This window comes from Archocentrus centrarchus, chromosome 20 (assembly GCF_007364275.1).
Source record: "Archocentrus centrarchus isolate MPI-CPG fArcCen1 chromosome 20, fArcCen1, whole genome shotgun sequence".
Lineage (NCBI taxonomy): Eukaryota > Metazoa > Chordata > Actinopteri > Cichliformes > Cichlidae > Archocentrus > Archocentrus centrarchus.
This window is the reverse complement of record NC_044365.1, coordinates 1,909,476-1,937,350: the sequence shown is the minus strand read 5'-3', so window position 1 is coordinate 1,937,350 and position 27,875 is coordinate 1,909,476. Positions and strand designations below refer to the sequence as shown.

The 27,875-nt window shown below is 50.9% G+C and overlaps 1 protein-coding gene across 1 annotated transcript in view; it reads left to right on the top strand.

Moving 5' to 3' along the window:
• LOC115799881 (histone-lysine N-methyltransferase 2C-like) overlaps positions 1–27,875 on the top strand; it is a 51,666-nt gene that overhangs the window by 7,231 nt on the left and 16,560 nt on the right. The window contains 41 exon segments of the mRNA XM_030757180.1: positions 510–589; positions 764–1,517; positions 2,052–2,231; positions 2,385–2,407; positions 2,516–2,599; positions 2,722–2,831; positions 3,113–3,263; positions 3,401–3,575; positions 3,707–3,821; positions 3,926–4,089; positions 4,367–5,789; positions 5,792–9,863; positions 9,946–10,110; positions 10,302–11,059; positions 11,144–11,251; positions 11,943–12,068; positions 12,722–12,838; positions 12,928–13,029; positions 13,123–13,227; positions 13,309–13,490; positions 16,070–16,234; positions 16,310–16,418; positions 16,522–16,576; positions 17,350–17,452; positions 17,528–17,647; positions 18,236–18,290; positions 18,292–18,328; positions 18,415–18,461; positions 18,463–18,529; positions 18,610–18,722; positions 18,807–18,981; positions 19,216–19,293; positions 19,425–19,460; positions 20,064–20,207; positions 20,327–20,359; positions 20,854–20,976; positions 21,647–21,964; positions 22,066–22,137; positions 22,664–22,872; positions 26,975–27,341; positions 27,344–27,541. Of these exon segments, the coding sequence (XP_030613040.1) occupies positions 510–589; positions 764–1,517; positions 2,052–2,231; positions 2,385–2,407; positions 2,516–2,599; positions 2,722–2,831; positions 3,113–3,263; positions 3,401–3,575; positions 3,707–3,821; positions 3,926–4,089; positions 4,367–5,789; positions 5,792–9,863; positions 9,946–10,110; positions 10,302–11,059; positions 11,144–11,251; positions 11,943–12,068; positions 12,722–12,838; positions 12,928–13,029; positions 13,123–13,227; positions 13,309–13,490; positions 16,070–16,234; positions 16,310–16,418; positions 16,522–16,576; positions 17,350–17,452; positions 17,528–17,647; positions 18,236–18,290; positions 18,292–18,328; positions 18,415–18,461; positions 18,463–18,529; positions 18,610–18,722; positions 18,807–18,981; positions 19,216–19,293; positions 19,425–19,460; positions 20,064–20,207; positions 20,327–20,359; positions 20,854–20,976; positions 21,647–21,964; positions 22,066–22,137; positions 22,664–22,872; positions 26,975–27,341; positions 27,344–27,541 (11,618 nt within the window).

Genomic DNA, 27,875 nt, shown 5'->3' with positions numbered 1-27,875 from the left:
TCTGTGTCAGTCCACTTCCTGTTTCATCAGGGCCCTTCAGGCCATCCTGTGAAGACATGGCGCTGTCCTCTGTGTCTGTCTTTTCCTACCATGTTTTGTGGGTGGAGCCAAACAGGTGGCAGATAATCACCATCCTGAGGTCGTGCGTCTGAAAGCAGCATCGGGGATTCTTTAAATGGCTCTAATACTGATGGTTGTTTTAGCCGCTTTCCTCGTCTGCCTTGGTGGAGCGCCTCCTCTGGCCTGTAAGAAGAATAACAAACAAGTCTGACGTGGTGTTCACATCGAAGGAATCCAAATGTGCGAAAACAGTTTTTAAGGTGTAAAATGAGTCTGAGCTTCAGTGGTGAAACAGCTGTAGGAGGAGCCAGAGGTTCAAGGCTGCCCCTTCAGTCCATTTACAGACCTGAACATGAGTGAGCGTACATGTTCCTCTAACTGCTGTGTGTGTGTGTGTGTGTGTGTGTGTGTGTGTGTGTGTGTGTGTGTGTGTGTGTGCACGCACGCAGGGGGCGGAGCCGAGGGCGAGCTCAGGTAGAGGATGAAGAGAGCATGGATGCAACAGAGAAGACACCCCCTCTAAAGACAGGTGTGTAGAAACAGCTGGATGTAAACTGTGTAATCCTTACCTGCACAGGTTATGTCCATCATGTTTAAAAATGACACAGATGTGATTGTGCCTACATTACCCATAATGCACCTCAGCTCCTGTATACTGCCTCTGTTTCTGACCGGCTGTGTGTTTCTGTGTGTGTCTCCACAGAGGTGAAGGAGAAGACCACACGGCGGCGGCGGTCCACCTCCAGGAGAAAATCCAAAACAAACTCTGAACCCGCCCAGGACCGGCTCAGTCCAGAACCTGACCCAGACCCAGGCCCGGGTCCTCCTGACCCAGCACCCAGTGTTGGGGAAGAGGAAATGGGGGAGGAGGAGGACAAACCCAGCTCTGAGGCCCCACCCACATCATCCAGCCCCTTACCACAACCATCCAGCCCCTTACCACACCCATCTAGCCCCTTGCCTCCAGCCTCCAGTCCCTTACCCCCACCATCTAGCCCCTTGCCCCCAGCCTCCAGTCCCTTGCCGCCACCATGTAGCCCCTTGCCCCCAGCCTCCAGTCCCTTGCCCCCACCATCTAGCCCCTTGCCCCCAGCCTCCAGTCCTTTACCCCCACAATCAAGCCCCCTACCCACACCATCCAGCCCCTTACCCACATCCCCTGATCCTGATCATGGTCCTGGTCCTGTGGAGGAGGACCGGCCCAGTTCAACTTACAGCCCCACCCCCATTGAAGCAGACTGCAGCCCCAGCAGAGTTCCAATGGAAACAGAGGAGGTGGAGGAGGGCGTGGCCAGCCCCATGGAGCACAGTCCGGTCGCCAGTCTCCACTCCAGTCCTCCGGTGTCCCCCTGCCTGCAGTTGGAGGACGAGGACTCGCTGTCGCCCCTGTTCCAGCGCTCTCTGTCAGAAGACTCGGGCGGCTCACCCACCCCCAGCCTGGGTCACACCAAAGACCGGTGAGTGTGTCTTGGACAGGGCTGACGTGAGTTCTACACACCCAACATGCTACTCAGCAAGCCAACTGAGGAGGCTTTTATTTTGAAAGGCTTCAGATATAATTTGTCGCTTCATCAGAGCTCCTTTCAGATCATGCTGACACATTATTTTAGGGTCTCTACCTTACATTATAAAGCACCTTGAGGCGCCATATAGATAAAATTGAATTCAAAAGACCTGAAATCACTTTATTTCAGTTAAATCACAAACACGTGACAGAGAGAGTGAATGGCAGTTTGCTCATTTGTTGGTAAAAGGTTTGTAGGCCAGATTGTGGCTGTAAAGTTCAGACATAATCAGCAGAGTGAAGCAACAGTTTCATCCATAACTGAAAGAAGAGGAACTTTAATTTTCCCAAAGATGTGAATTTTCTTTGTTACAGCAGCTAAAGATCAACAAACTGCTTCCATCAGAATCCAGGTTCACAGCTAAGTGAAGGGGGCAGGTGAAGGACACCTCACCTCCTAAACGCTTCGTTTGGTTTTTCCCGCCAGGCTGAAGCAGTGTGCCTTCTGTTACCATGGTGACGAGCCTTCTCTGGGCCAGGGGCGCCTGGTGGTGTTTGGCCCGACGCCCGGCTACATCCCGCTCCACATCCTCAACCGCCGCGCCTCCTCTGACCGAGACAACGACTGCCACGATCACTGCTACCGCGGCAGCCAAGCCCCGCCCACGTGAGTGACATCACTTCCTCTTTACCCTCTCCCTTCAAAGACACCGCAATGATGAGTTGGATAGGTGAGGTAACTGTAGCTCTGTGTGTGTGTGTGTGTGTGTGTGTGTGTGTGTGTGTGTGTGTGTGTGTGTGTGTGTGTGCGCACATGCAGGTGCTGCAGTCCAGAACAGTGTGGTGAGTACCCTCCATACACTGGCTCTGACACAGGTGGGATCTGATCACTGTTGTTGATCACTGTTATTGATCAAGAGTTTGATTGTTAACTGTGTGCTGATGTTTCAGAGTCTTCCTTAGAGTTCCTTAAGCAGCTCGGACCTATCGGCCTTCCTCATGACATCGATGTCCAATCACTGTTTGACCCCACAGGTACGTCCTCCTCCTCTTCCAACTCTTTCTTTTCTTCCCCCTCCTCCTCTGTGTGTTTCTGCCTGTGTTAACCTTTCCCTGTGTGTGTGTGTGTGTGTGTGTGTGTGTGTGCGCACCCGCAGGTCAGTGCTGTGCTCACCTGCAGTGTGCTGCCTGGTCAGAGGGGGTGTGTCGAGGCGAGGGCCAATCACTGCTCTACGTGGACAAAGCCATCGACTCAGGAAGCACACAGGTGGGTTTCTGTCTGGTCAGTTTCTTTGTCCGTAGCTGCTGCAGGTCTGTAACAGACGTACCTCAGCTAGATGAATGCTGACCAAACTACGCTGTCCTCAACTTAAAAATAAAAGCATTTTGCAGCGTTTCTGTGGTTATGAGCTGCTCTCTGTGGGGCACTTTGAGTGAGAGTGAAATAAAAAGAGAAGAAGAGCGTTTTACACACAGCAGCTGTTTCCTTCATGATCCAGACTGAGTCTCTCTAAGCTCCTCCCCTCTATCTTGGCCTCACCCCTCCAGGTATGTGCGTTCTGCCGGCGACTTGGCGCATCGCTGCGTTGCCAGGAGACGGACTGTGGGCGGTGCTACCACTTCCCCTGTGCTGCTGCTGCTGGAGCCCTTCTGGACTGGAACCAGAGACGCACACTGTGTACAAGACACGCGCACACAGGTAGATACACACAGGTCCTCACGGATGCAGGTGTAAGGTTTCTTGTTAAATCTGAGCAGAAATGTTCAAACATGTCATCTGAGGATTGAAAGTGAGGCAGAGGTCACTGATGATATGACGTGATCGTGTCTCCTCAGGGTCATCGCCGCCCTGCGTTGTCTGCTCCAGCGCTGGTGAGCTTGGCAGCCTGGTAATGTGCTGTTGTTGTGGCAACCGTTACCATGGCAGCTGCCTGAACCCCTCTGTGGCACCCTCCCCTCTCTGCCGGGCTGGATGGCAGTGTCCTCTGTGTCGAGTGTGTCAGAGCTGCAGGTAACACACACACACACACACACACACACACACACAGAGTTATTGATTAGGATGAGCAGATAGTTCAAGATGGCCTGTCCTACGCTCAGTTTGAAAAACCATCGTAACCCTCCACCTGTGCTCTGTGTTAGGCTGCGAGGGGATGAAGGTGTGTTATTGGTGTGTGAGTGCTGTGATAAAGCTTACCACTCACACTGTCTCACACCACCTCTGGATCACACACCAAGCACTGGCTGGAGCTGCAAGGTGAGAAACAGACACGCACACACACACTGCTGTGAGTGGTAAGTGTTGAACTTTGGATGAACCTCATAAATCCCTCCCTCCCTCCCACCCCTCATCTCCTCCAGAACTGCAGAGTCTGCCGCCGTTGTGATGTGAGATCATCAGGCCAGTGGGCCAATCACCCGTTTCTGTGTGAGTCATGTGATCCAGTCTTGCCCTGCCCTCTCTGTGGCCACGCCCCCGACCTCTACGCACCACAGGACTATGTGACCTGTATCTGCTGCTATAGGTACACAAACACCCACCATCTGTTTCACTGAGACTGCTTCACAATAAAAGCCCTGAATTTAAGGGAAACTGTTTTTTTTTTTTATTGTGAAACAGGAAGCCAGTGGTTATCATATATGAACTTAATTTCATTTCGTGCCACCCCCTCCTTCACTAGCTCTGTGCCTCACGGGGGGGGGGGGGGGTACAGTTTGAAAACCACTGGTGGTAACTTTTATTCAGACCTGCTCTTATTTTGATAGTGATACAGAGGAAGTGAGAACTGTTTTGTGTTGCAGGTGTGTCCATACAGAGTGCATCATCCAGGCCGGGGAGGGTACAGTGGGGTCTGAAGGTTACATCTGCTCCACCTGCAGACCTCAACAGGAGACGCCAATCCCACACAGTCCCACCCTGGCACCAGCTCCTGCCCTTAGCCCCATACAGGCTCCATCCAGTAGCATTCCACAGCCATCAGTCTCAAAACACAGAGATGCTCCACCCATCAGTCCTGGTGATCATAACCCAGTCCAGCTCGTCTGTTCAGAGCCGCCAGAGAGTCCTACCAAGGCCATTAGTGCAGCATCACCACCAAGTCTATCATCTCATCCTGATGATCTCCGACAAAGTCCAACACCATCTCACCCTGAGCCCCAACAGAAGTTTATACTCTCTCATCTGGACTCAGAGGAGCTCTTAAAGAATCCTCCATCAATTCTCCCTGGGTCCAAAGAGCTCCAGCAAAGTCCTACATTGTCTCACCCTGAGATCACAGAGCTCCTGCAGAATTCTTTACCATCTCATCCTGAAGCCACGGAGAGACAACAGAGATCTTCACCAATTCTCCTGGAGTCCACAGAGCTCCAACAGAATCCTGTACCATCTCATTCTGAAGCCATGGAGAGACAAGAGAGATCTCCACTAGTTCTCCCTGAGTCCACAGAGCTCCAAGAAAAGTCTGTACCATCTCATCCTGACCTCCAACAGAGGAGTCAAGTTATTTTCTCTGAGTCCACAGAGCTCCAGGAAGGTTTGGTACCATTTCACCCTGATTCCACTAAGCCCCCACAAAGTCCCACACCATCTCTCAAAGTGCTCCTAAAAAGTTCACCATGTGTCACAGAGTTAGAACAGAGTTCTTTACCATGTCACCCTGATGCCATAGAGCTCCAACAAAGTCCTCCACCATCTTTGACAGAGCTCCAAAAAAGCCCACTTCTATCCCCTGAAGAGCTCCAACAGAGTTCTTTAACATCTAGCCCTGTTACCAAGGACCTCCAACGAAGTTCTTCACCATCTCCTAAAGAGCTCTCACAAAGTCCTGCACCATCTTCCAAAGAGCGCCCACACAGTTCTCCTCTATATGATTCTACAGAGCTCCATCAAAGTCCTCTGCCATCTGATTCTACAGAGCTCCATCAGAGTCCTCTGCCATCTGATTCTACAGAGCTCCATCAGAGTCCTCTGCCATCTGATTCTACAGAGCTCCATCAGAGTCCTCTGCTATCTGATTCTACAGAGCTCCATCAGAGTCCTCTGCCATCTGATTCTACAGAGCTCCATCAAAGTCCCCCGCCATCTGATTCTACAGAGCTCCATCAAAGTCCTCCTCCATCTGATTCTACAGAGCTCCATCAAAGTCCTCCGCCATCTGATTCTACAGAGCTCCATCAAAGTCCTCCGCTATCTGATTCTACAGAGCTCCATCAAAGTCCCCCCGCCATCTGATTCTACAGAGCTCCATCAAAGTCCTCCGCCATCTGATTCTACAGAGCTCCATCAAAGTCCCCCGCCATCTGATTCTACAGAGCTCCATCAAAGTCCCCCCGCCATCTGATTCTACAGAGCTCCATCAAAGTCCTCCGCCATCTGATTCTACAGAGTTCCACCAGAGTCTCCCGCCATCTGATTCTACAGAGCTCCATCAAAGTCCTCCACCATCTCCCAAAGAGCTCTCAGAAAGTCCTGCAACATTATACCCTGCTTCCATGGAGCTCCAACAAAGTTCATCATCATCTCTCACAGAATGCCAACAAGTCCTGCACCATCTCCCAAAGAGCTCTCACAAAGTCCCTGCACCATCTCCCAAAGAGCTCTCACAAAGTCCTGCACCATCTCCCAAAGAGCTCTATCAAAGTCCTGCACCATCTCCCAAAGAGCTCTCACAAAGTCCTGCACCATCTCCCAAAGAGCTCTCACAAAATCCTGCACCATCTCCCAAAGAGCTCTCACAAAGTCCTGCACCATCTCCCAAAGAGCTCTCACAAAGTCCTGCACCATCTCCCAAAGGGCTCTCACAAAGTCCCCCGCCATCTGATTCTACACAGCTCCATCAGAGTCCTCTGCCATCTGATTCTACACAGCTCCATCAGAGTCCTCTGCCATCTGATTCTACACAGCTCCATCAGAGTCCTCCGCCATCTGATTCTACACAGCTCCATCAGAGTCCTCCGCCATCTGATTCTACACAGCTCCATCAGAGTCCTCCACCATCTCCCAAAGAGCTCTCAGAAAGTCCTGCAACATTATACCCTGATTCCATGGAGCTCCAACAAAGTTCATCATCATCTCTCACAGAATGCCAACAAAGTCCTGCACGTTCTCCCAAAGAGCTCCCACAAATTTGTGCACCACCTCACCCTATTTCCATGGCTCTTCAACCAAATTCCTTACAAACTGAAGAATTCAGATGGCCTGAACCATCTTGCTCTGAAAACATGGAGCTTCAGCAAGGTCCTCTATCACCTCCCACAGAGATCCAGCAAAGTTGCTCATCACCTTCAGCAGAGTACCAACAAATTCCTGCGCTGTCTCACACAAATTCCACAGAGGTCCCACGCAATGCACCATCTCCCAAGAAGCTCCTGCATAGTCCTGCACCATCTTACACTGATTCCTTGAAGATCCAAAAAAGTCCTGCACCTTTGACTGCAGACCTCCCACACAGTCCTCAGCCATCTGTCTCAGAGCTCCAACAGAGTCCTGTACTTTCCCAACCTGATCTCATGGAGCACCAACAGAATGTTGCACTTTTGACTACACCTTCTGTCATGAAACTCCAGCCATCTCAGCCTAGTCCCACAATATCTCCTACTCATCAAGAAGAGCTCGAGCAAAGTCCAATTCCATCTCATCCCGATTCCACAGAGTTTAGAATAAGCTCCTCACCGTCTTGTCCTAATCTTGTAGAGGTCCATGAAGGTTGCTCACTTTCCCACCTGGATTCCCTGCATTACCAGAAAAGCTGCACCCCATTGCATCTTCATCAAAAGCTTGCACAGTCTCACTCTGGTCCAACAGAATTCGAGAAAAGTCCTACGCAGAATTCCACAAAGGATCAGCTTATGGACACAGAATCTCAGCAGAGTCCAATACAGGGTAGTCCCATGGCCTGCACACCTGCACATTCTCCACACAGCCCTCCACCTCCTAGTCCTACCCAGCCAGCGTTTAATTCTACCAGGGTGGAGCTGGGGACAGAGGAGCCTCAGCACGGCCTTCCACCACATAGTCCTGCACAGGACAATGCTATGCAGTTCAGCGTGTCATGTAGTCAGACGAACATCGTCATCTCACAGCCGCAGCACAGTCCTCCACAAAGAGACCGTAGTCCTATGTCACATAGTCCTGTACAGGTTGGCACATCACGTCCTTGGAGCCCCTTGCAGGATACTGAACCTACACTGGACCAGGAGAGCCCTGGATTGAACAGCCCTGCTCATATGCAGTATGGGGAAGTACAGGACACGTCTACACTGGACCAGGATCTCTCATCAGCAAGAAGACATGCCTCAGCTCCATGTAGCCCATCATCACCACCAGTCAGACCCAGACAGTATAGTCTGTCCCAGCCTACTAGCCCAGTACAGGCCAGCTCTGCTCAGGCTCCTAGATCTGCACAGCTTAGTTTGCATCCTTTAGAGCTTGCTGCATGTTCAACAGTCTCACAGGAGGCCAATGATCCCACAGAACCTGAGTCTTTGAAGCATAGTCCTGTGCAAAAGAGTTCTAACCCTGATGCCCAAACACTGGAAAGTAGCCCTCTTCCCCTTAACGCCACCTCTGACCTGGCCACAGAGCCCTCTGAAAGTAGCATGCTCAGTCCTGATCATTCCAGTCCCCCTCATATCCTGGATCTCCAGACACCAGAAAGCCTTGTTCACGATAGCACTTCAGCCAAACACAGTAGCCTAGCTTGTTCACCTTGTGCCGGTGAAATGGAGGAGGCTTCTCCCCCAGCTAGCCAAATTTATCAAAGTCCTCACAACAGCTCATCATTCATGGAAGCTGTTGAAAAAGCTAGCCCCACACATATCCCAGCCAGCTCAGCTTGTGCTAGCCCCACTCATGCTTGCCAGATGCCTACAAGCACAGCCATGTGTCTTGAAGGCCATGCTAGCCCTGTGCCCATGGAGAGGAGCCCCTCAGAAGTACTGGCTGTACCCATTCACCTCGTCCCATGTCAGGATGAGGAGCTGGAGGAATTTGTCGTTCAGCCAAGTAATGGCATTCAGTCAGAACCAAGTCCCAGTCACCCTGACAGTCCTCACGCTGGACCAGGCTACCCAGAAGCTAACAGTGACTTTGTTCTGGCAGGTTTTGAGCATGCTCAGGAGACGGTGAATCCCACTAGTCAGTCAAGTCATATCCAGACTCCCTGCAGTCCTTTCGACCTGGCTGCAGGACAGCAGCCGAGCCCTCCCCCAGCTTCTGCTAGCTCAAGTCCTCCACACTGTAGACTGAGTGATACCGGCCTAGAAAGGGGCCCTGTTAGCCTCAGTGCTGAAACAAGTCCCCGCTCTGCTAGTGTAGCTGATGTTCATATCATTCACAGCCCAACTAGTCCTGCAGGTCAGGCTAGTTCTGTTCATGTAGTAGTAGCTCACTCAGGCCCAGTGCAGACACAGACATCCTCATTAGCTAGCACGACTCTCAGCAGCCCCGCACATGCTGTTGTTGCCAGTGTTAGCCCACCTCACAGTCCAGCTCCTGACACTGGAAGCAGTACTAGCCTTACTGGGGCACCACTGAGCTCCACTAGTCCTGATGTGGACATGGTTGGCAGTCCTATAAACCAGAGCTCTGCTCTTCCCAGTGTGGTTCAGATTGATATGGGTGTTGATGAACCTACAGACTGTATAAGGCAAACAAGTCCAACACCTACTGTTTCTGTACCTGACAATTCAGGTGCTGTTAGCCCCAGCCAGACTAGTCTGAGCCAGGTCAGCCATTCCCCAACTGCTCCTGCACCAGCCCCCAAAGAAAGCCACCAATGCACTGCCTCGCCAAGCCCCTTGTATCAAAGCCCACAATCCCCCGCTGATGCTACTTACACTCAGGCCAGTCCAAGTCCTGCTAGCCCTGTCCATACTAGTCCTACTCAGGATAACACTTCGATGCCTAGCTCAAGCCACCCTAGTGAAGCACCTCTTAGTCCCGCATGCCCCACCCCCTCACAGGTTAGCCCTTCTCACACAGTCTCTTTTGACACTCTGCAGGTTCAAAGTAGCCCCTCGCACAGCATCCTGGTTCCAGTTTCTGTTTGTGTTCATGTGGATCCAGGCTTTAAACAGACCACCACAGATCTAGGTCTCGAGAGTCCTGTACAGGCAGAACCTGGTCCAGGTCCCGAGAGTCCTGTGCAGGCGGAACCAATTCGTAGTCCTGGTCCTGCTAGCCTGTTCCACTGTGAAGTTAGTCCTGCTTGTGATCCTGTTAACTCTGCTCATTCTATAACCAGGCCAAATCCTGGTTCTGCTGGTCCTGGTCCTGAAGGGATCTCTGATGCTACCGTGGGTGAGTATGAGGGGGAGCGGCTCACACAGTTCCTGATTAACACAAAACCTGTTCTGAGGTTCTGAAATCTCTGTTCACCCAGACACCATGAGCACAGAGGAGGAGCAGAGGAAGAGTCATGAGGAGCAGCAGGAGGAACAGCCTGAACAGACATCAGAGAGCCCGGAAGAGGAGCCTGCAGATGGCACTGAGGGAGGAGAAGAACGAGGTCAGGAGGATCAGCAAAGGAGCACCAACAGTCCTACAGGTTTGACACGTAATTGATCCAAACTAATATCTGAATTTTCCTGTGACTGTAGCACAAACAAAGCCCCCTTTTAATCCAGGTCCACTTTGTCTGCTCCACCCTTGGAACAGGAACTAGGATGATCCCGATGCCTCCATCGGGGATCTGAGCGTGTCCGAGTCTCTAACATGTCCCTGTTTGTCTCTCGACAGGATTCCAGGTGACTCAGCACCCAGCCTCCTTCGTCCCCCCGCTGCAACCTTCGTCCTCCCCCCTTCCCTCACCACCTCTTCCTCTGGGAGCCAGCTCCCTGGAGGCCTCCCCTCCTCTTTGCACCCAGCCCACCCTTCTAGAGGACCTCTCCCAAGATGATGAGCCCACCAGTGACATTGGACCGACAGTGGGGCTGAAAGATCTAACACCTCTCTGTCATGTGACATCAGAGGGTGATGGGGACACATCACAGAGCCTGTTTGAATCTGCTGCTCTGGCAACAGAACCCACCAAAGATGAGCATCAATTACACTCTGAGCCCTCACAGGAGGAGGAGGAGGAGGAGCTTCCTGAAATGGTGCAGCAGTCAGACAGTCAGCCAATCACTGAGGAGCAGGAGGAGCAGTCAGACGTGGAGGAGGAGCCAGTGAGCCCCGTGCTGGACTTGGACCCCTCTTTAGACCGGGAGGTGATGGAGCTGATGACCTCATCGCCTCCCCCCTCCCTCCTACACCTGTCCTCTCCCACCTCACCGGTACCCCCACGCAGAGGGAAGGGTCGTTCTCTAAGGCCTCCTCCCTGCTCACCTCGGCTGTCTGATGACCTCGCCATTCGCCTCAGGCAGTCTCCCTTCTCCACCGAGGCCTCCCCCGAGACCTCCCCCGCCAGAGCACCTGTCACGCCGCCACCGCTCACCCCACCCTCACCTTCACTCAGGACTTCCCCTGCTGTTAGAGAGCCTCCACTTCTCTCCAAGGTAAGCTGCAGCAGTGGCAGCCTCCTCCCCCTCCCCCTAACACACTCTTCCTCTTCCTCACTCCTCCTCTTGTTCTGTATGCAGCCTCAGGCTCCTCTCACCACTATACTCCCCTTCACCCAAAAGATCGGCATGGGGAAGCCCGCCATCTCTAAGAGGAGATTCTCCCCCGGCAGAGCCCGGGTCAAACAGGTGAGTGACCTTTGACCTCTACGTGTGTGGTTTTTTTAACTTACACGTTGATTATAAAAATGTAGCTGGAGGTGAATGAAGGAATCAAACCCTGCTCCTCGTGTCAGTAACAAGCTCCTCCCACCCAGCAAGACTCACAGCAAAGAGATTTAGCGTCTACATAGTGGCGTAGAAGGCCCGCCCACCTGCCGTTCAGCCTGTGAGTGGAGGCCACTTTAAAAAGCTGTGGCACAAAGATTGAGTAAATGGATCAATCGCTCTCCCTGAGCACTGATCAGGTGATCAATAGGTGCATGGATGCTTTGAAAGCTGCTGTTGGCTCTGTCCCACCACCATCACTACCTCCTAGGGCCTCCCAGGGCATGATGGGAAGCAGGTTGTTCGTGTGCTTCCTCCTCATCATCATCCTCACCCGTCAGCCTGACAGAGCATGTCTGACACACACACACACACACGCACACGCACACACACACACACACAGATCACTGAATGCAGCTGTTTATTCTGTGTTCGTGGAGGTTTTTCTGATCGATCAGCCTCTCGGCTGCCATCGATACCTGCTGCATGTGGTTGCCATGGTAACATCGTGTCATCATGAGTTATTTTTTTCGTTTTGTGGCTGTTGCATTTATGTTACTGCATTTTGTCCCCACCTCCCCCTCTTTTCTCCTCCTCCTCCCCCCTCACTCAGGGCTCGTGTTGGAGTAATCGCAGGGCGGTCAGCCCCCCCTCGTCCTCCCAGGATTCCACGGGGGAGGGAGGGTGGGACAGCCCTAAACACCGCCCACAAGACTCCGCGCTCTGGAGCATGAGAGTGGTAAAGAAGCGCACCCTAACTCTGACAGGCTGTGACTAACAGCAGCTTACTAACGATGTCTCTGTCCTGGGTGTGAGAAATAAGCGCACCCCGTGCTTGCCTGGGTGTGTGAGTGTGAGAGAGAGAGAGAACGTGTGCTCCACCCCGCTGGGCTGCAAAAGTGTCTAATCAAACGCTCCTGAGGGTCAGATCAATTTGTGTCGTGTGTTTTATGTGGCGACCACAGGAAGTGAAACCTCAGAGGGACGCAAGCTGCAGCTGGTCGTCATTCAGGGACTAACGGGTGCGAGGGGCTCAAGTTCAGTTCAGTGTTATACAGCCCAAAATCACAACAGCAGTCGCTTCAGTGATGTGGGACGTTAAGGGCCAATACGGGCATGGGAAGTTTCACTTGGCTAAATAGAGTGTGGGATATTTGGGGACTAAAATCAGTATCACAGGGGAAGAGATCTGACTCTCTAATGAGCCAAAATTCTTCCAGGAAAATATAAACCTTGATTTCCTTGGAAGTTTTTAAATTCCTTACAGGGCTGTGAGGGGATCCCGCTTGTGTTGTTGCTTGTTCTTGTGACATCATGGTGTGGTGATATTCTCCCTCTCTTTGTTCTTTTTATATTCCTCCTCCTCTTTGTCCATCTTCTCCACCTCCTCAGGGTCGTGGTTCTGGGTTTCCGGGCAGGAGGAGGTCCAGAGGCGGGGGCATTGGAGGAAGAGGAGGTAGAGGAAGGAGCCGGATGAAGACTCAGGACAGTGTGACTGTGTCACCAGGAGTAAGAACACAAACGCACACATATACTCCTGTGCATACATATACGCATGACTGATTGGTCCATGATAATTGATTTTGTGTGTGTGTTAGAGTGGCTATGTGGAGGTGTTCCCGGCGAAGGAAGATGAGGAGAACTCGATGCACAACACGGTGGTGATGTTCTCCACATCAGACCACTTCACCCTCAGACAGGTACGCTCACCTTCCTGTGACATCAGCGTGCTAAAGCAGTGATGATGTGACAGTCTGCAGTTAACGTGCACCTGTGTGTGTGTGTGTGTGCAGGACATGTGTGTGGTGTGCGGCAGTTTCGGGCAGGGAGCTGAAGGCCGACTGTTGGCGTGCTCTCAGTGTGGACAGTGTTACCATCCCTACTGTGTCAACGTTAAGGTCAGTACTCACCTGCCTGTAATCTGATTACTCTCATTACTTCCTGTCAGTCATCTCACTGTTTGAATGTTCTGTCTGCAGATCACTCGGGTGATCCTGAACAAGGGGTGGCGCTGTTTGGAGTGCACGGTGTGCGAGGCATGCGGCGAGGCCAGCGACCCCGGGCGACTGTTGCTATGTGACGACTGTGACATCAGTTACCACACCTACTGCCTTGACCCGCCCCTCCTCACAGTGCCTAAAGGAGCCTGGAAATGCAAATGGTGGGTCCACCTGCCAGTCATAGACAGGTGCTACTCACCTGTCCTCGTTTTTACAGAGTGCAGCATGAGGAGAAAATACGTGGTCATCCAACAGTTTGGCCACATAGTCCACAGGAGTGGGACCAGCTGATCAGCCAGCAAACATAACAAAACTTCTGGCTTTGTGTCAGTGAGCCTGGATATGTAGAAAAGCTCAGCAGCATCACCATAGCAACCAAGAAAACAAAGCTGTGTGTGAACCGGACTCGTAGCTATTAGCGCCCACATTTAACCAGGCCTCATGTTCGTAATTAATAACGTTTGAAAATGATGTGTGAAAATCGGTGATGCCTACGAGTCGAGCTCGAGTCTCTGCGGGAGCGGCGGCGCTGAATCCTCCCCCTGCTGGGAGCCCAGCCGGGACTCGGCTGTTAGAACAGAACAGGCCTTCTGGATGAGGTGAAATGTCCTCGGTAACCAAAGAGAGGTCCAGTTGTCTTCATTTCAGGTGCTGAAGACGATGCAGGTGCCACAGAAACAGTGCCCGGGTGGTTCACCTGATACCCCTGTAGATTTGGTAACTTCTTATTTTGCAGACCTTTAATGTAAACACACCCAGGCTTCTAGCCATGAATTTTTTTCAGCCTCAGGGGGTGCTGATGCTAATTAGCAAGCTAATGCTAACCGCTAAAAGCTGCTCCCACTTGTTAATTGAGTGACGGTGCCTGCACATGTAACCAGAAAGCACCTCTGAAGCCTAATCACAGTCTTTGTGAACCTGTAGTTACATTTCTGAAGGTGCAGGTCAGGTCAGGTTCAGAGAGGATTTTCAGTTATGTACGAAGGACCAACACAGAACGCTAACTCAGGCCTTATTAGACAAATAGAGTGATAATTTTTGCATATAATCCAGAAGAGTTACACTTATTTATCATGCATTTAATGTGCCCAAGAGTGTCGTTTACTTTGACTAATGGGTTTGCAGAAATCATGTAAAAAGCGTACACAACAAAAACATAATCCAGATGTTTTAACAGTCAGCTGCTAAAAGCATTTCCTACATTGGAAAATCAGCCACCATGTTGTAAGTGACATCATCTTGCTGGGAACTGTAGTTTTTTTCTTGAAGGCCTTTCATAGGTCCACTGGTGCTGAAAAGTAATGTTTGACTGTGGCTTTCTGAATATAAGTAGGGCTGTAACTATCGATTATTTTAGTAATCGAGTATTCTATTGATTTACTCCAATTAATTGGATAAGAAAAATTTTTTCATATTAACAGTTCATCTGCACATTTTAACTTCCGTACTGCAGTTTCACTGCAGTGAAACTAACAGGGTGGATGGAGCAGCTACAAAGTTCTCTGTTCTTCATGTTGCTGATCAGGTGGTTGATGAAGGACCTCCAGCTGTTTCCCAGTAAAGGTTACAGAGGTGGTTACAGGAACAAGAGCTGCTGCTTTGGACGTCTTTGGCTCCACCCTCTCAGTAACGGCTCCGCCTCTTTGCGCTTGCTGCGCATGTGCAGACAGACTGCAGTAAAACAGCTGCTGTTGTGTTTTTGTTGAAAAACTGGGGGCTGCATGAGCTTAACGCTGTAATGCTTTTTTTTTTTATTCACAAGCATCCTCCAAATTACGTTTCTGCTGCAGCTCTACTTTTAGTTGCTAATCAGGGATTAAAGCATAAAAAATATTCCCCTCGATACTGAGGAAAGAGGACGTCTGTCACCAAACGATCGCTAGTGCTATGACAGCTCCCGCTAGCAAACTGTGGTTATAGTGATTGTTCTGGTGGCTACAGCTAAAGAAAAAATAACAGCTGACATTCTCTGCACAGCGAGCAAAATGTGTGCACAGCCACACACGCACACTCACAGCACAATGGAGGCGTGGAAAAAACTTATCGTGTTAAATCATGCCTGAATTTTTTATTCGATCTTCAGTTTTCCTCTTACTCCTCCTCGCGTTCGTGCTGGTTGTCATTTCAGATCACACGCATGACCGTAGGGAGATCAAACGTGCACATTGTGAACTCTCCGCGCTCTGTGGTAGATTGTAATTGTAGTGAAATAATACAGGTGCAAGCAGCAATCTAGCCGGGGCAGAGTCCGCAGGGCGGGCTCGTGTTTGCAAAATGCAGTGACAACAGAGGTCCGAAAGTGAAGGTGAAATCCTCAGCCTGGCGCAGTGCCTGGCGAGCAACTGCTAGCTAGAACACTGACAACCCACCAAACAGTATTAATTATCCTGGGCTAGTGTTTGAGTTTCTCCCAGCGTGGGAAAAATGCTGTCAGGGAGACGTTTTTCTCCAACTTTACCTCACTGATCAGGTGGTGTGGATGGAAGTCTTTGATTGGCTTTTTCTCTGTGAGGTTTCATTGTGTTAAAGCGATCTGGTGAACACACTGACACGCAGGCTGCAGGTTAATGCTCTGATGAGGCTTCTCATTTATCGGGACTGAAGCTGGCGGGTCCTGAGTGACCTGCCGGATTCAAGTGTTCCCTGTCCGCTGTGTGTTTCCACCAAAGAAGAAGACTTTCTCTGACACAGCAGAGGAAGTTTAACAGCTGATCTGTGCCGGTTCGTCTCCTCCCCTCAGGTGTGTGTGGTGCGTCCAGTGTGGCTCCGCCTCCCCCGGGCTGCACTGTGAGTGGCAGAGCAACTACAGCCTGTGTGGGCCGTGCTGCAGCCTGAGCCGCTGTCCCGTCTGTCAGCGAGCGTACATGCAGGACGACCTCATCCTGCAGTGCCAGCAGTGCGACAGGTAACACACGCGCTTAGGTGTGGGGTCGGTGTGGGGTTGCCGGTCTGGACATCATTCACCCGTCTTTGTGTGTAGGTGGGTCCACGCTGTGTGTCAGGGTCTGACCACTGAGGATGATGTGGAAGTTGCTGCTGATGAAGGATTTGACTGTTCGCTGTGCAGAACACACGGCCGCAGCCCTACGGTGAGCGCAACACACACCACACACACACACACACACACACACACACACACACACACACTGTTATTGTGAAGCATGGGTCTGATGCGTGTGTTTGTTCAGTGAGGTCAGACTCATTGGTCCCTACATGGCTCAGGTCATCACCAGGATCATAGAACCCGGTCAGTCCCCCCCTCCTCCCTCTCTCTGTTTGTCCTTCAGTGAATGCTTAAGGTTCTCCTCTGATAAACAACCTTGGTGACTGACTCATGTGCTAAAGACACTGGGGGGGCTATCCAGATGTTCCCCAGGTGTGTGGAAGCCTTCGTGTAATTAGATGCTTATGTATGGCTGGAGTGTCAAACATAATAGCCTGGGGGCCTAGAAACCGGTCCTCAAAGGGTCCAATCAGGCCCTCTGGACTGCTTCATACCAGAAGAACTGGTAAGGTCAAAGTTCACATGAGAACTTCCTTCATCTTATTGGTCCCAAAGCTGTCTGAGAGCTCTGAACTTGAACGTTGAATAAAATAAGAACTTTATTAGCCCACAGCAGACAGAGCAGGAATACATGGAATTTATATGATACAGCTGACATGAGCAGGTGTTGAGTATTGCACGTTGAGACCCCGTGTGTGCATGTGTGTGTTCATGTTTACATCCACTGCTGCAGCAGCTGTGACGAAGTGTGAGGTTTAATGGCTCCTAAATTTGAGACTCTGAAACAACAAACTGAGGCCTCACACACACACACTTTAAAATCCAGCCAATCTGTCAAAGTTCCTGCGCTCGCAAAGCAAAACCATCAAAATCGATCAAACTGGGAGCGCTTGCTTTATGACCCTTTCTAAACAGCAGTCTGTCTCCAGACTGGAGCCTTCGGTTCTTTCTGAGTCACGTTAAAAGAACTTGGTGAGTCATAGAAATCATGTGATGTAACCATCGTCTGTTTGCAGACTCAAAGACGTACACTCAGGACGGAGTCTGCCTGACCGAATCGGGCCTGTCTCACCTGCAGTCTCTGGTCGAACCGCTGACATCGCCGCGCAGGTGGCGCAGGTAAGGCCACCGTCCCGTAGCTCTGCCGTGTTGGGTTGGTGTGGGCGAGCGTGACGCGCTGCTTCCTGTCTGCAGGTGTAAACCCAAACTGAAGCTGAGGATCATCAACCAGAACAGCGTGTCTGTCCTGCAGACCCCAACTGACCCCGACCCCGTCACCGAGCCAGACCACAGCAGAGGTCAGTCGCACTCGCCGTTTGATTCGTTGGAGGTTTGGATTTCCGGTGTGCTTTTTAGCCGTGAGGAGGTTTGTTTATGTTCGGTTCAAGGTCGCTTTAAATGTGACGGTTGATTTAAAGGTGGAGGTGAGCCAGAGTTTACTGAGAGGAGGGCTCGTGAATGAAGATCAAGAGCCTTTTTGTAGTGAAGTACAGCCTGACAGCACCTCCATCCTGACCGCTGTCACTGCTCTTAATAAGGAGATGGGTTTAAACACTTCCATGGTAACCGCAATCTCCACCAATCAGACGTCACTCTTTGAATTTAGAATTATAGGTAGAGACCTCGTGAATAAAATGTGTTTGAGTTAAAGAAAGGTTGATCTCAGCAGTAACAGCCTGGACGAGTTTCATCTGACAGTAAAAGCAGAAGCTTGTCAGCTTCCTCTTTTTGCTGTTACAGCTTCTTCATCATCCTGTGACCAAACAGGAAGTCCTTTTATGGTTTTAGCCCAACTCGACTGCAATAAACTTTATTTAACACCATCCTGGGGAACGATGTTAACGAGTTTTAACTGCAGGCGCTCCGTTGGAAGCAGTGAGATGGAAAAATCTGACGGTCCAGCCCTGAGCGAGACCACGTCCAGATGAGTGACATCACCAAGGAGCCCCGATGTTGTCGATGGCAACAAGAAGAGGAAACGGAAGCCCTACAGGCCAGGGTGAGGAGTGGGGCGGAGCTTCGTGTAGATCAGAGTGGGGGTCAGTGCAAACATTCTCCGTGCCCACCTGTCTGTGTGTCCTCAGGTATCGGCGGGTTCATGGTGCGTCAGCGCGGAGCAAAGGCAGGGGGCGGGCCAGAGCCGCATCAAGCTGTGCAGGAAGGATTCGACAGACACGCTGCTGGGCCGAGACGAAGGTGAGACGTGTGCCTGTGAGCACGCCCAGCTTTCTCTCTCTTACTGCTGATGTCAGAAACAAACAGTCATGTGCTTACAGATGTTGCCATGGAGATGGTTCCCGCTGCCACCGACCAAACAATGGAGAAGGCGAAGAAGAGGTACAGGAAGAAGAAGTCAAAACTGGAGGAGACCTTCCCGTCTTACCTGCAGGTAATGCACGCGCGCGCGCACACACACACACACCACCCACTGAGGATTCCTGCATTCTGATTGGCTGACCCCTTCCCTCTGCAGGAGGCCTTTTTTGGGCGAGATCTTCTGGACCGGAGTCGACAGCTGGACAAGGGGGCGGGACCTGGGCCATCCGGCAGCAGCCAATCAAGAGCAGTGACAGGTGAAGTGAAAGGCCCCACCTCTGGATTGCACGGCCCCTCCCCCTCCGGAGCCAACAGAAAGGCGGGAACGCTGCGTGAGTTAACTCTCTGCTTACCTTTTTATCAGCATTTCATCCTCACTCATCATTGGCTGATGGGCCTGTGTAGAGGACGATATCACTCCCTGTTCCTCAGACAGGAAGTGGGGTCATCTTTATTCGTGCCTCTCTGTGAATCGTACGTTTGTGTTTGTGTGTGTGTGGTGTGTGTGTGTGTGTGTGTGTGTGTGTGTGTGTGTGTGTGTGTGTGTGGTGTGTGTTGCCATCCAGCCGGGTCAGACGATGCTCTTGTGGATCTATCTGACGTCCTGAACACTGACCCTCACATCCTCGCCACGGGACAACACGGTACAACACACACACACACACACACACACACACGAGTTCCCATCAGCCTCTTCACCCGTCAACCTCTGCCTGCTCAGTGAGGACACCAACGAAGAAGAGTTCACACCATAACTGTGTGTATTTGTTTCCAGGTCAGTTCCAGGTGGAGCGCTCCCCTTCTCCATTTGGTAAGACTCCAGGAAGACCTCCTCGTCCTCAATCTCACCTCAGCTCGGTTTTGTTTCTGGAGGCTAAAATCTGACAGTCCAAAGGTCCAAAATAAATTTATTAACCTACAAAAACCAAACGGCTCAGAATTTATCAGAGCAGCTGACCTGCAGTTCCTCTGCAGTCCAGCAGAGGGACCGCAGGGAGTCAGTCCCCAATTGGATCAAAGTTTGCATCATTTGGGGCGTGGCCTCTGACAGGTGGATGGCGACACAGGCGGCTGTAGCTGCTAGCTGTCTGCTAGGCTTCGTCCTGACCTGGACTTCTGGACCATATTTGTGCTGTTGGAGCTCCAGTTACAGATCTGCTGCTTCTGCTTCTCCTCCTGTTTCTCTTCTAGATGTTGCTCTCATTCCTCATCTAATTCTGAAGATATGAACTCTTCAGAACTCTTCCTCCTCCTGCCCTGTGATATAACAGCCTGAATCATCTTCGTCTCCTCCTCCAGAGATCACAGACTCATTCTTCTGCTGCTGCTGCTGCTGCTTCCTGCTGACCTCCTGTCTGTCCATGCGTCTGGCTCTCTTATTTATCCCCCATCTCTCTGTCTTTCTCTCTTTCAGCAGGTCTGGACATCAGCAACGTGGCAGACGACCCCTCTTTGACCTCTGAACCGACAGGAAACGGTGGACGTGTCCAGAGGGCGGTGCAGGAGGAGCCTCTGGATGCCATCTTGAGTCCTGAGCTTGATAAGATGGTCACTGATGGTGAGTTCAGCCTCTAGTATTTTGCCCCGCCTACAGTCGCCTTCAGGCCTGACACGTGCACGCAGCATGAACGTGTATGATTAAAGCAGCTGATTGAGTGCTGTGTTCTCCTGTTTCAGGTGCCATCCTCAGCAAGCTCTACAAGATCCCAGGTAAGACCGATCACCTGCCTCAGCATCACATGATGCACCATCATAACTTCTCTTTATGTTACCTAGCTTCAGTCAGCCTGACATCAGAGAATCCAGCTTAGAGGTCACACCATGGAGGTCATGAGCTCCATAGGTCACCCCAGGGTTTATTTAATCTGACTAATCAGATACAGGCTGAGAGTGAAACAGGTACAGCTGTCAGGTTTTACTGAAGGCCGCACGAATTACCAACTGTTAGAGCAGCCGCTTCTCTCAGAGAGCGCTTACCTGAGATATGCTGATGACATCATACTGTATGTCCTTTTTTAGACATTGATACGTCACAGCAAACATGGTTACAATCACACTTTCATTAACAGCTGATGTAACATCCTCGATCCTGGAGGAAACACAAACCTGGGAATGGTTTTCACACAGCAGTGAAGTGTGAAAACATCTGTCTGCTAACGTGTGTGTGTGTGTGTGTGTGTGTGTGTGTGTGTGTGTGTGTGCAGAGCTGGAGGGCAAGGATGTAGAGGAGGTCTTCACTGCTGTTCTCAGTCCAGACAGCAGCAACAGCCAATCAGAGCAGAGCCAGCACACACACATTGCTGCTGTGAACAAGACACACAGCACAGGTAAAGACACACACACACACCTTGTCTTTGTATACCTTTGTTGTCATCTTCTCTGCTGGATGCAGCAGCTGAGAACCTTTTCCTCACCTTGAAGCTCGTTGGTCAGGTGCTTTGATTGAGGGCTCTGATTGGAGGTTTGGTTTGTGACCGTGATAACGAGCGATGCTGCCGCCAGTCAAACGTTTCTCTTCTCCGTGAGCCCCGCCTCTTCGCTGCTCGCTGTGTGTCAGAGATGCGATGCTGCAGCTCCACCAGAAATTAGCGAAGCGTCTGAAGTGTTTAAGCGTCTGGGTCTCATTGTTCCAAACCGGAGCTGTTCCTGAAGGCTGGAGCAGCACCACCTCCCTCCGTGCTGCTGACAGCGAGCAGGCGGAGAGCCTCCTCTTCATCGCTGCGGTCTCACCAACCTTTTTGTTGATAAATTTGAATCTCTCTAAAGGTTTTATTCCCATTTGCTCCTGAATGCATGTCAGTGCTCTCAGTTATTATCTGATTAACACTACCTCAGTCAGGTCCTGCCCCTCCAGCACCCTCTGTCTTCAGCCACCTGCTTTAACATGAAAATAGTGACTGTAGGATAAATACTGTTAGTGAGGGTTCAGATGAGCTCTGTTTGAATCCAATCATCTCTGATCCTAACTGATCATGTGTATTGATCGCCTGTCAGCAGCTGCGGTGTTTCCTCGCCTCCCACTGATGAACGGCCTCGCGCCAGCCACTCTTCCCATGATGCCCAGCAGCGTCCAGGGTCTGGCCGGCTTTAGGGTGCCTCCTCATGAAGGCCCCGCTCCAATTCAGGGTCCCACCCCTGCATTGGCTCCAGCCAATCAGCAGGCTCCAGCAGGAGAGGGCGAGCAGGACACGCTGTCGACAGCTCAGAGGAGCATGTTGAAGTGGGAGAAGGAGGAGAGTCTGGGTGAGATGGCCACCGTCGCGCCGGTGCTCTACTGCAACACCAACTTCCCCCACCTGAGGCAGCAGTACCCGGGTACACACACACACACACACCCCTCTCAGAGATGAAGGTTTTACTGCAGTTTCAGTGGTGTTCAAGAGAAAGCTGACAGATGTTTTCTGCTCCTCTGTCAGACTGGTCCACCAGAGTGAAGCAGATCACCAAGCTGGGGAGGAAGGCCAGCGCTCGAGGACCGAGCGCCCTACGTGGTGAGTTTCCGGCTCACGATTCTGAGAGGAAACTTCACAACAATGCATTCTGGGTGAACCTTCAGTCACCGTGTGGGATAGTTGGCTGTTCAGAACAAGTTGGAGCCTATTAAAGGTCTCCATTTAAACTATATCATGGTAGTAGGATCATCTTCCACCGCTGGTTCCTCCTGTAAGTTTTAGAACGTTGTGTTCAGGCCCTGAAGAACAGACAGAACAGAACAGAGTGTTGTTTGAGCTCAATACTCAGGAGGACACAGAGCCAGGTCCTGGTACAATCTATGGCCAAAAGGGAGGCAAAAATAATGAAAGACAGCCTCTACAAGCTTATGATGTGAAGAAGAAGTCAAACACAACACACACACACACACACACACACCACACACACACACACAACCCACCCCCCCCCCCCCCCCCATCATAACCAACAGTATAACAGCCCTCGTGGCCCCAGGAGCTCCATGATGGTGTCTGTTCTGGCGTCTGGCCGTCTGTGACTGCCGTGTTGTTTTTCTCTCTGCAGCAAAAAAGCTCGGGGACAATCGAGCGGCTCAGCGCATCAGCAAAGTGCAGCTGTCCAACGACCCGCTCAAACGCCACCAGCCCGCACAGCAGCAGCCGCCTGCACCGCCGGGGACCCTTGACTCAGTTTCCATGGAGGCGGAGATGCCTTTCAAGGACCCGCTGAGGCCCAAAGAGTCAGAGGCAGAGCAGGAGTGGAAGTTCAGACAGGTGAGGCAGAGCCTGAGTGTGCTGAGCATGTCCAGCTCTCCATCTTCATGAAGTAGAAGCAGAGCGAGAAACCACACCCAGACTCCGGTCAGAAAATGCCGGATTTAACCAATCACAGGGCAGAGCTTTCCCAAATTAACAAATCCAACAAAAGCACAATGCATGATGGGAACACACAGTGTAGGTGGTGACCACTGAATGTAGACGCACTTTGAGTGCACTCTGTAAAATTCATTATGATGAAAGGCTGCTGCTCAACAAAGAAATCGGGTTTCAAGGCAAAGCTCACACGTCTACAAGGCCGCACGCCGCGGCCCTCAGGAGCTCGATCGCGGCGCATCGTTAGAACGAAGAGTGGTCGTAGATGGACCCGCGTGATGGAGCTGAAGGCTGAAGTTAGCCCTGAGAGCTTCCAGACATCACGTGGTCTGAGTGTCATCAGTGCGTCACACGGATTTGATCCGAGTCCAAGGCTGGCGTTGGTTTCCCCGCTCTCTGTAGTAACCATGGTAACCAAAAGGCTGCATGTCATAGGGTGGGGTGTATTGTGATGAATATGATGCTTGTGATGTGCATGCCTGCTGAGCCTCCCTCCTCACACTAACGTCTCTGATGTCATTGAAAAGGGAGAGGTAAAAGACAGAGGGGGAGCCGGTAAGAAGAGGCAGGAAAATCTCCCCCAAAGCAAAAAATCTCCAACAGATAAAGATTGTCCCTGCCAGGCCATCTGTAGGCAGCTCTGGTAAGATCTCAAGGCCAACTATTGGAGGCAGACTTCCTGGATCCACGAGCCTCTGAAATCCTCTGCACTCACCTCAGTGTTCACTCTGGAGCTCCACAATCAATCAATACCTGATCATTGGGCCTTTGAAATGATGTTAACGAGCCAATCGGGATTCAGTCAGAACCATGTTCTCCTCTCAGATTAAAGAACCAAACCAACGACACAACAGTGTGTGACGGAGCTCCAGGACAGGAACTGAGCGAGGAATTCAGACCCGTGGAGCCGGCTTCAGCCTCGGTCCTCCTCTCTGGGCCACAGGACGGGTTAGATCTGAAGGAGGGAGGAAGAGGAGGGGCTAGATCCGATCTGACTGTCACACTCAAACGCCACTTAGAGCAAAGATACGAGTCGCTGGCCCAGAGTCGGAGGCCGTGGCCTGAGCGTCTGCCTGCCTAACGTTCTTTCTCCTGCTGAACGAGAACGTTCTCCTCTCAGAGTCTCCTCTGTCACAGCTTTGATGAACACCTTCCACTCACAAAAGGCACACTTTGTAAAAGTCCTCTCCTGCAGGGAGACTGGGAGGAAGCTGCGTCTCCACCCATGCATGAGAGAGGACAGGTAGTCCACACTTATTAGAGCCACAGTTTCCACACACGCTCTGCTCTGCAGTAGCAGTTTTAATATCAGAGCTGCAGGCTATCGATTATTTTAGTGCTCCAGTATTCAGCTATGAATCGAATAATCGGATAAATGCTTTTTACAATGAACTGGCAGTGTTTTAATAGTTTAACAGCCAAAGAAGTGAAATAAATAAGATATAATGTGACCTAAACTAAGGCCTTCATTGCCTTTGTTACATCAGCAGGATGCTGAAACAGTTCTGACAGTGTATCTCCTCAGGGTGTGGGGTGTGTGTGTGTGTGTGTGTGTGTGTGTAGGTGTGTGTGTGTGTGCCTTTGAAGGAGTATGTGGTTCTGCAGTGAAGTGTTCCTCTGAGGTTTGTTCTTGTGCTTCGATGCAGCATGTTAATAATTAATATTAATAATAATTCAGTGTCCAACCCAACAGCTGCAGCTCAGTGCCTCATATGAATATTTGTAATATTAATGGATATTTTATTAATGTTTACTAAATCTATAATCAATCTAAAGCCAAAAAATAATGGGCTTGTGCACCCCCTGCTCCCCCAGACTCGCCCCTGCAGGTATCACTGTGACAGAAAGCAGGACAGCTGCCATCTGCCTGCTTTAGCATCCCATCAGTCGTTCAGTTATTTTAGTTTCTGTAGTTTGACTGCAGAGTTTCTGTGTGAAGCAGACGGAGCAGATGCAGAGTTCTCTGCTTCTTGATGATCAGGTGGTTGATGAAGGACCTCCAGCTGTGTCCCAGTAAAGGTTTGATGGTGCTTACAGGAACGAGCGCGGCTGACACTAGAAAAACATTTACCGTCTCGGTAACGGCTCCGCCTCTTTACACTTCTGTGTGTGGACAGACTCCGCGTTAAACTGTGACAGCATCACTGTTGTGGTTGTGTTGCCAGACTTTTTGTTGAAAAACTGGGGCCCACACAGGCTGAATGTTGTTCACACGTACCCTCCTAAATACATTTCTACTGCAGGTGTGTGAGAAACAGTCGTGCTGGCAGGTGAGCTCTACAGAGCTGTGTAGCATCGACACAAAGACTTTGCATTGAGAATTTTTTTTGTAATCAAATCTGTCAAATTACCCAATGAATTGGTGCATCCTTTAAAAACGCTAACATCGCTAACATTACCTTTCCTCCCTTCAGCCCGGTTTATGAGGGAGATGATTTATAAGCACATTTAAAAAAAACATGTTCAAGATTATAATAATAAAGCACTTACTTATTGGACAGTGTAGACTTCATTCATTGTTAGTGGAGGACACTAGTGACGGGTGTCACACAGAGAAATACTCTGGGAACGAACTAATTAGTATCTGATCAGCCCCACACCAGAAATCTGCTCTACTGCCCGAGTGCAGGTGATGTGGGACACTAGATGGACTAAAGTCCTGCAGGAGCTGCTCAGCCACGAATCTCCTGGTGCAGTTTTTCTGCTGATAATGTCAGAGGAGGCTGGAGCTCTGCAGTTACAGAGTCAGCAGACAGGTGGTGTAATGTTACCTGGCTGAGGCGCTCTGGTTCCTGCATCCTTCCACTTTGCAATGATCCCACTGCCAGCTGATGCTGGAATATCAAGGAGGGAAGAAACTTCACGAAGTGACTTGTTGCAGTGGCAGCACCACGCTCAGTTTCAGGGAGCTCTTTTTAAACACCTGTGGCAATGGGACTGGAAACACCTGAGATTAAGAGGTGTGGCCCAACACTTTTGTCCAGATAGTGTAGCTTCACCTGTCAGACCTGAGGAGTTTCTGATGCCTCTGTCTTTGCATGTTTCTCCTCTGTGTGCTGTACCGATCCAACTCCTGATTGTTCTGGTGTTCAGTGGTGGCTGGATAAAAGCCTCCAGGTGAAAACCGCCACCTTTAGCCAGCAGTTAGCAGTGCATTACAATCACCCGGCAAAAGGGGAAAAACACAAAAAAACAAGCCTGCTGCTCCTCATCGGATGAAAAAACAGGGCAAATCTTTATTTTAAGACAAGAAAGGGTCCCATAAACTGTTCTGTCACAGCTCTGTGTACATTAAGACCAGGTTTGCTCTGTAGGAGAAGACTCCTACCTTCATAAATAATCATCTGAGTCCTTAATCAGGAAGGCTGGCTGCTCCAGTCGGCATTCTAAAGTGTCCCTGGCAAGATGCTGAACCCCAAGTTGTTCCCAGTGCGCTCATCGGTGTGAATGTTAGGAAAAAAGTGCTTGTATGTGTATGAATGCAACATGTTTTAAAAAAAAAAGGGCTTTGAGTTCTCAAATAGAGTAGAACAGTGCTAAATAAGAACCAGTCCGTTTACCACGTAGCATTACGTTGAAGAGTGGAGTTTAGGACCTGTCGAGTAGGAAAGAAGGAATCTTATGGAAAAAATCCCAGTGATGTTTCAAAACTCAGCAAAGTGCTTCCCTGTTCATCCACGGCTCTTTACAGTTAAATATGAGTCTGCACAGCTTCATCTGTTGGCTGGCTCATGCTCCTCCAGCAGAGACCGCCCTCTGGTGGCGTTTTGGTGCCATGTCAGGATTTATAAAGTCTAATGTGTGTCACATTATGTGACCTCAGACAGCAGCTGGAACCTAAGCACGTGAGGGAGGAGGTGTTTCAGTCACTGATAGAGAGCGACAGCCAGCGTTAGCCACTGTGTCGCCATGTTTGAGCTCCACCTGTTGTCCTCGCGCTGACGCCTGTCGCTCTGTGTCCGTCTGTCTCCCCGCCCGTCCCTTCTGTGTGTTTCTCTCTCAGCAAATGCGTCAGAAGAGCAAGCAGCTCGCCAAGATGGAGGCCACTCAGAAGCTGGAGCAGGTGAAGAACGAACAGCGGCAGCAGCAGCAGCTCTTAGCCAACCAGCGCCTCTCGGGCCACCTGTCCCCTGAAACTGGCAGCCGCAGCCCTGTGACCCCGGGGGGCAGCGCCTCCCCTCTGCACCAGCCAGGTTCTAGGGAGGGCCAGCCCAGGCAGCACCTCCTACAGGGGAGCTCTGGACTGGCTGACGACGTCTTCCTCAGGCCACAAGCACCTCCCCCTTCTGGCTTCTCTTCGCTCCCTCACTCCCCACATCCCACCTCCCCTCTCCACCAACCACCATCCTCCCCCCAGATGTTCTCCCCCCCCCCTCCCGCCCCTCTTCACCCTGGGACCCTTACAGTAAGGTTGTAGGAACTCCTCGCCCATCCTCCGCCCAGCCTGGAGGCCCCCAGCAGCAGCATCGCAGCTCCCTTGGCTCCCCAGCCCACGATTCCATAGGTTCCCCTGCACCATCCCCTGACTCCAAAGCATCTGACGTCTCCAGGAGCCTCGGCCCCCAACCAGGTAACTCCTCCGCCTCTCTCCTCCTGTAAACATGTCAGCTTTGTTTCCTCCTCCTATGTATAAAGCCAAGCCAGATATAATATGCTGCCGGCAAAGGTACTGAGATGTTCTTTGACAGAGAAGGGGACTAAAGCCTGAGGGGAAAGTTGGACTTGAAGCCTCTTAACGCACGAACAGCAATTAAAGGCTTTAGTTTTTCTGTTTGTGGAGTCAAATTGTGGAACAGTTTTCCAGTGAGCCTTCAGGCATTACTCACTTCCAAAAATACTTTAAAACATGCTTTTGGGATGATATGAAATTGATGACTGATGATTATGTAATAATTAGTTAAGCT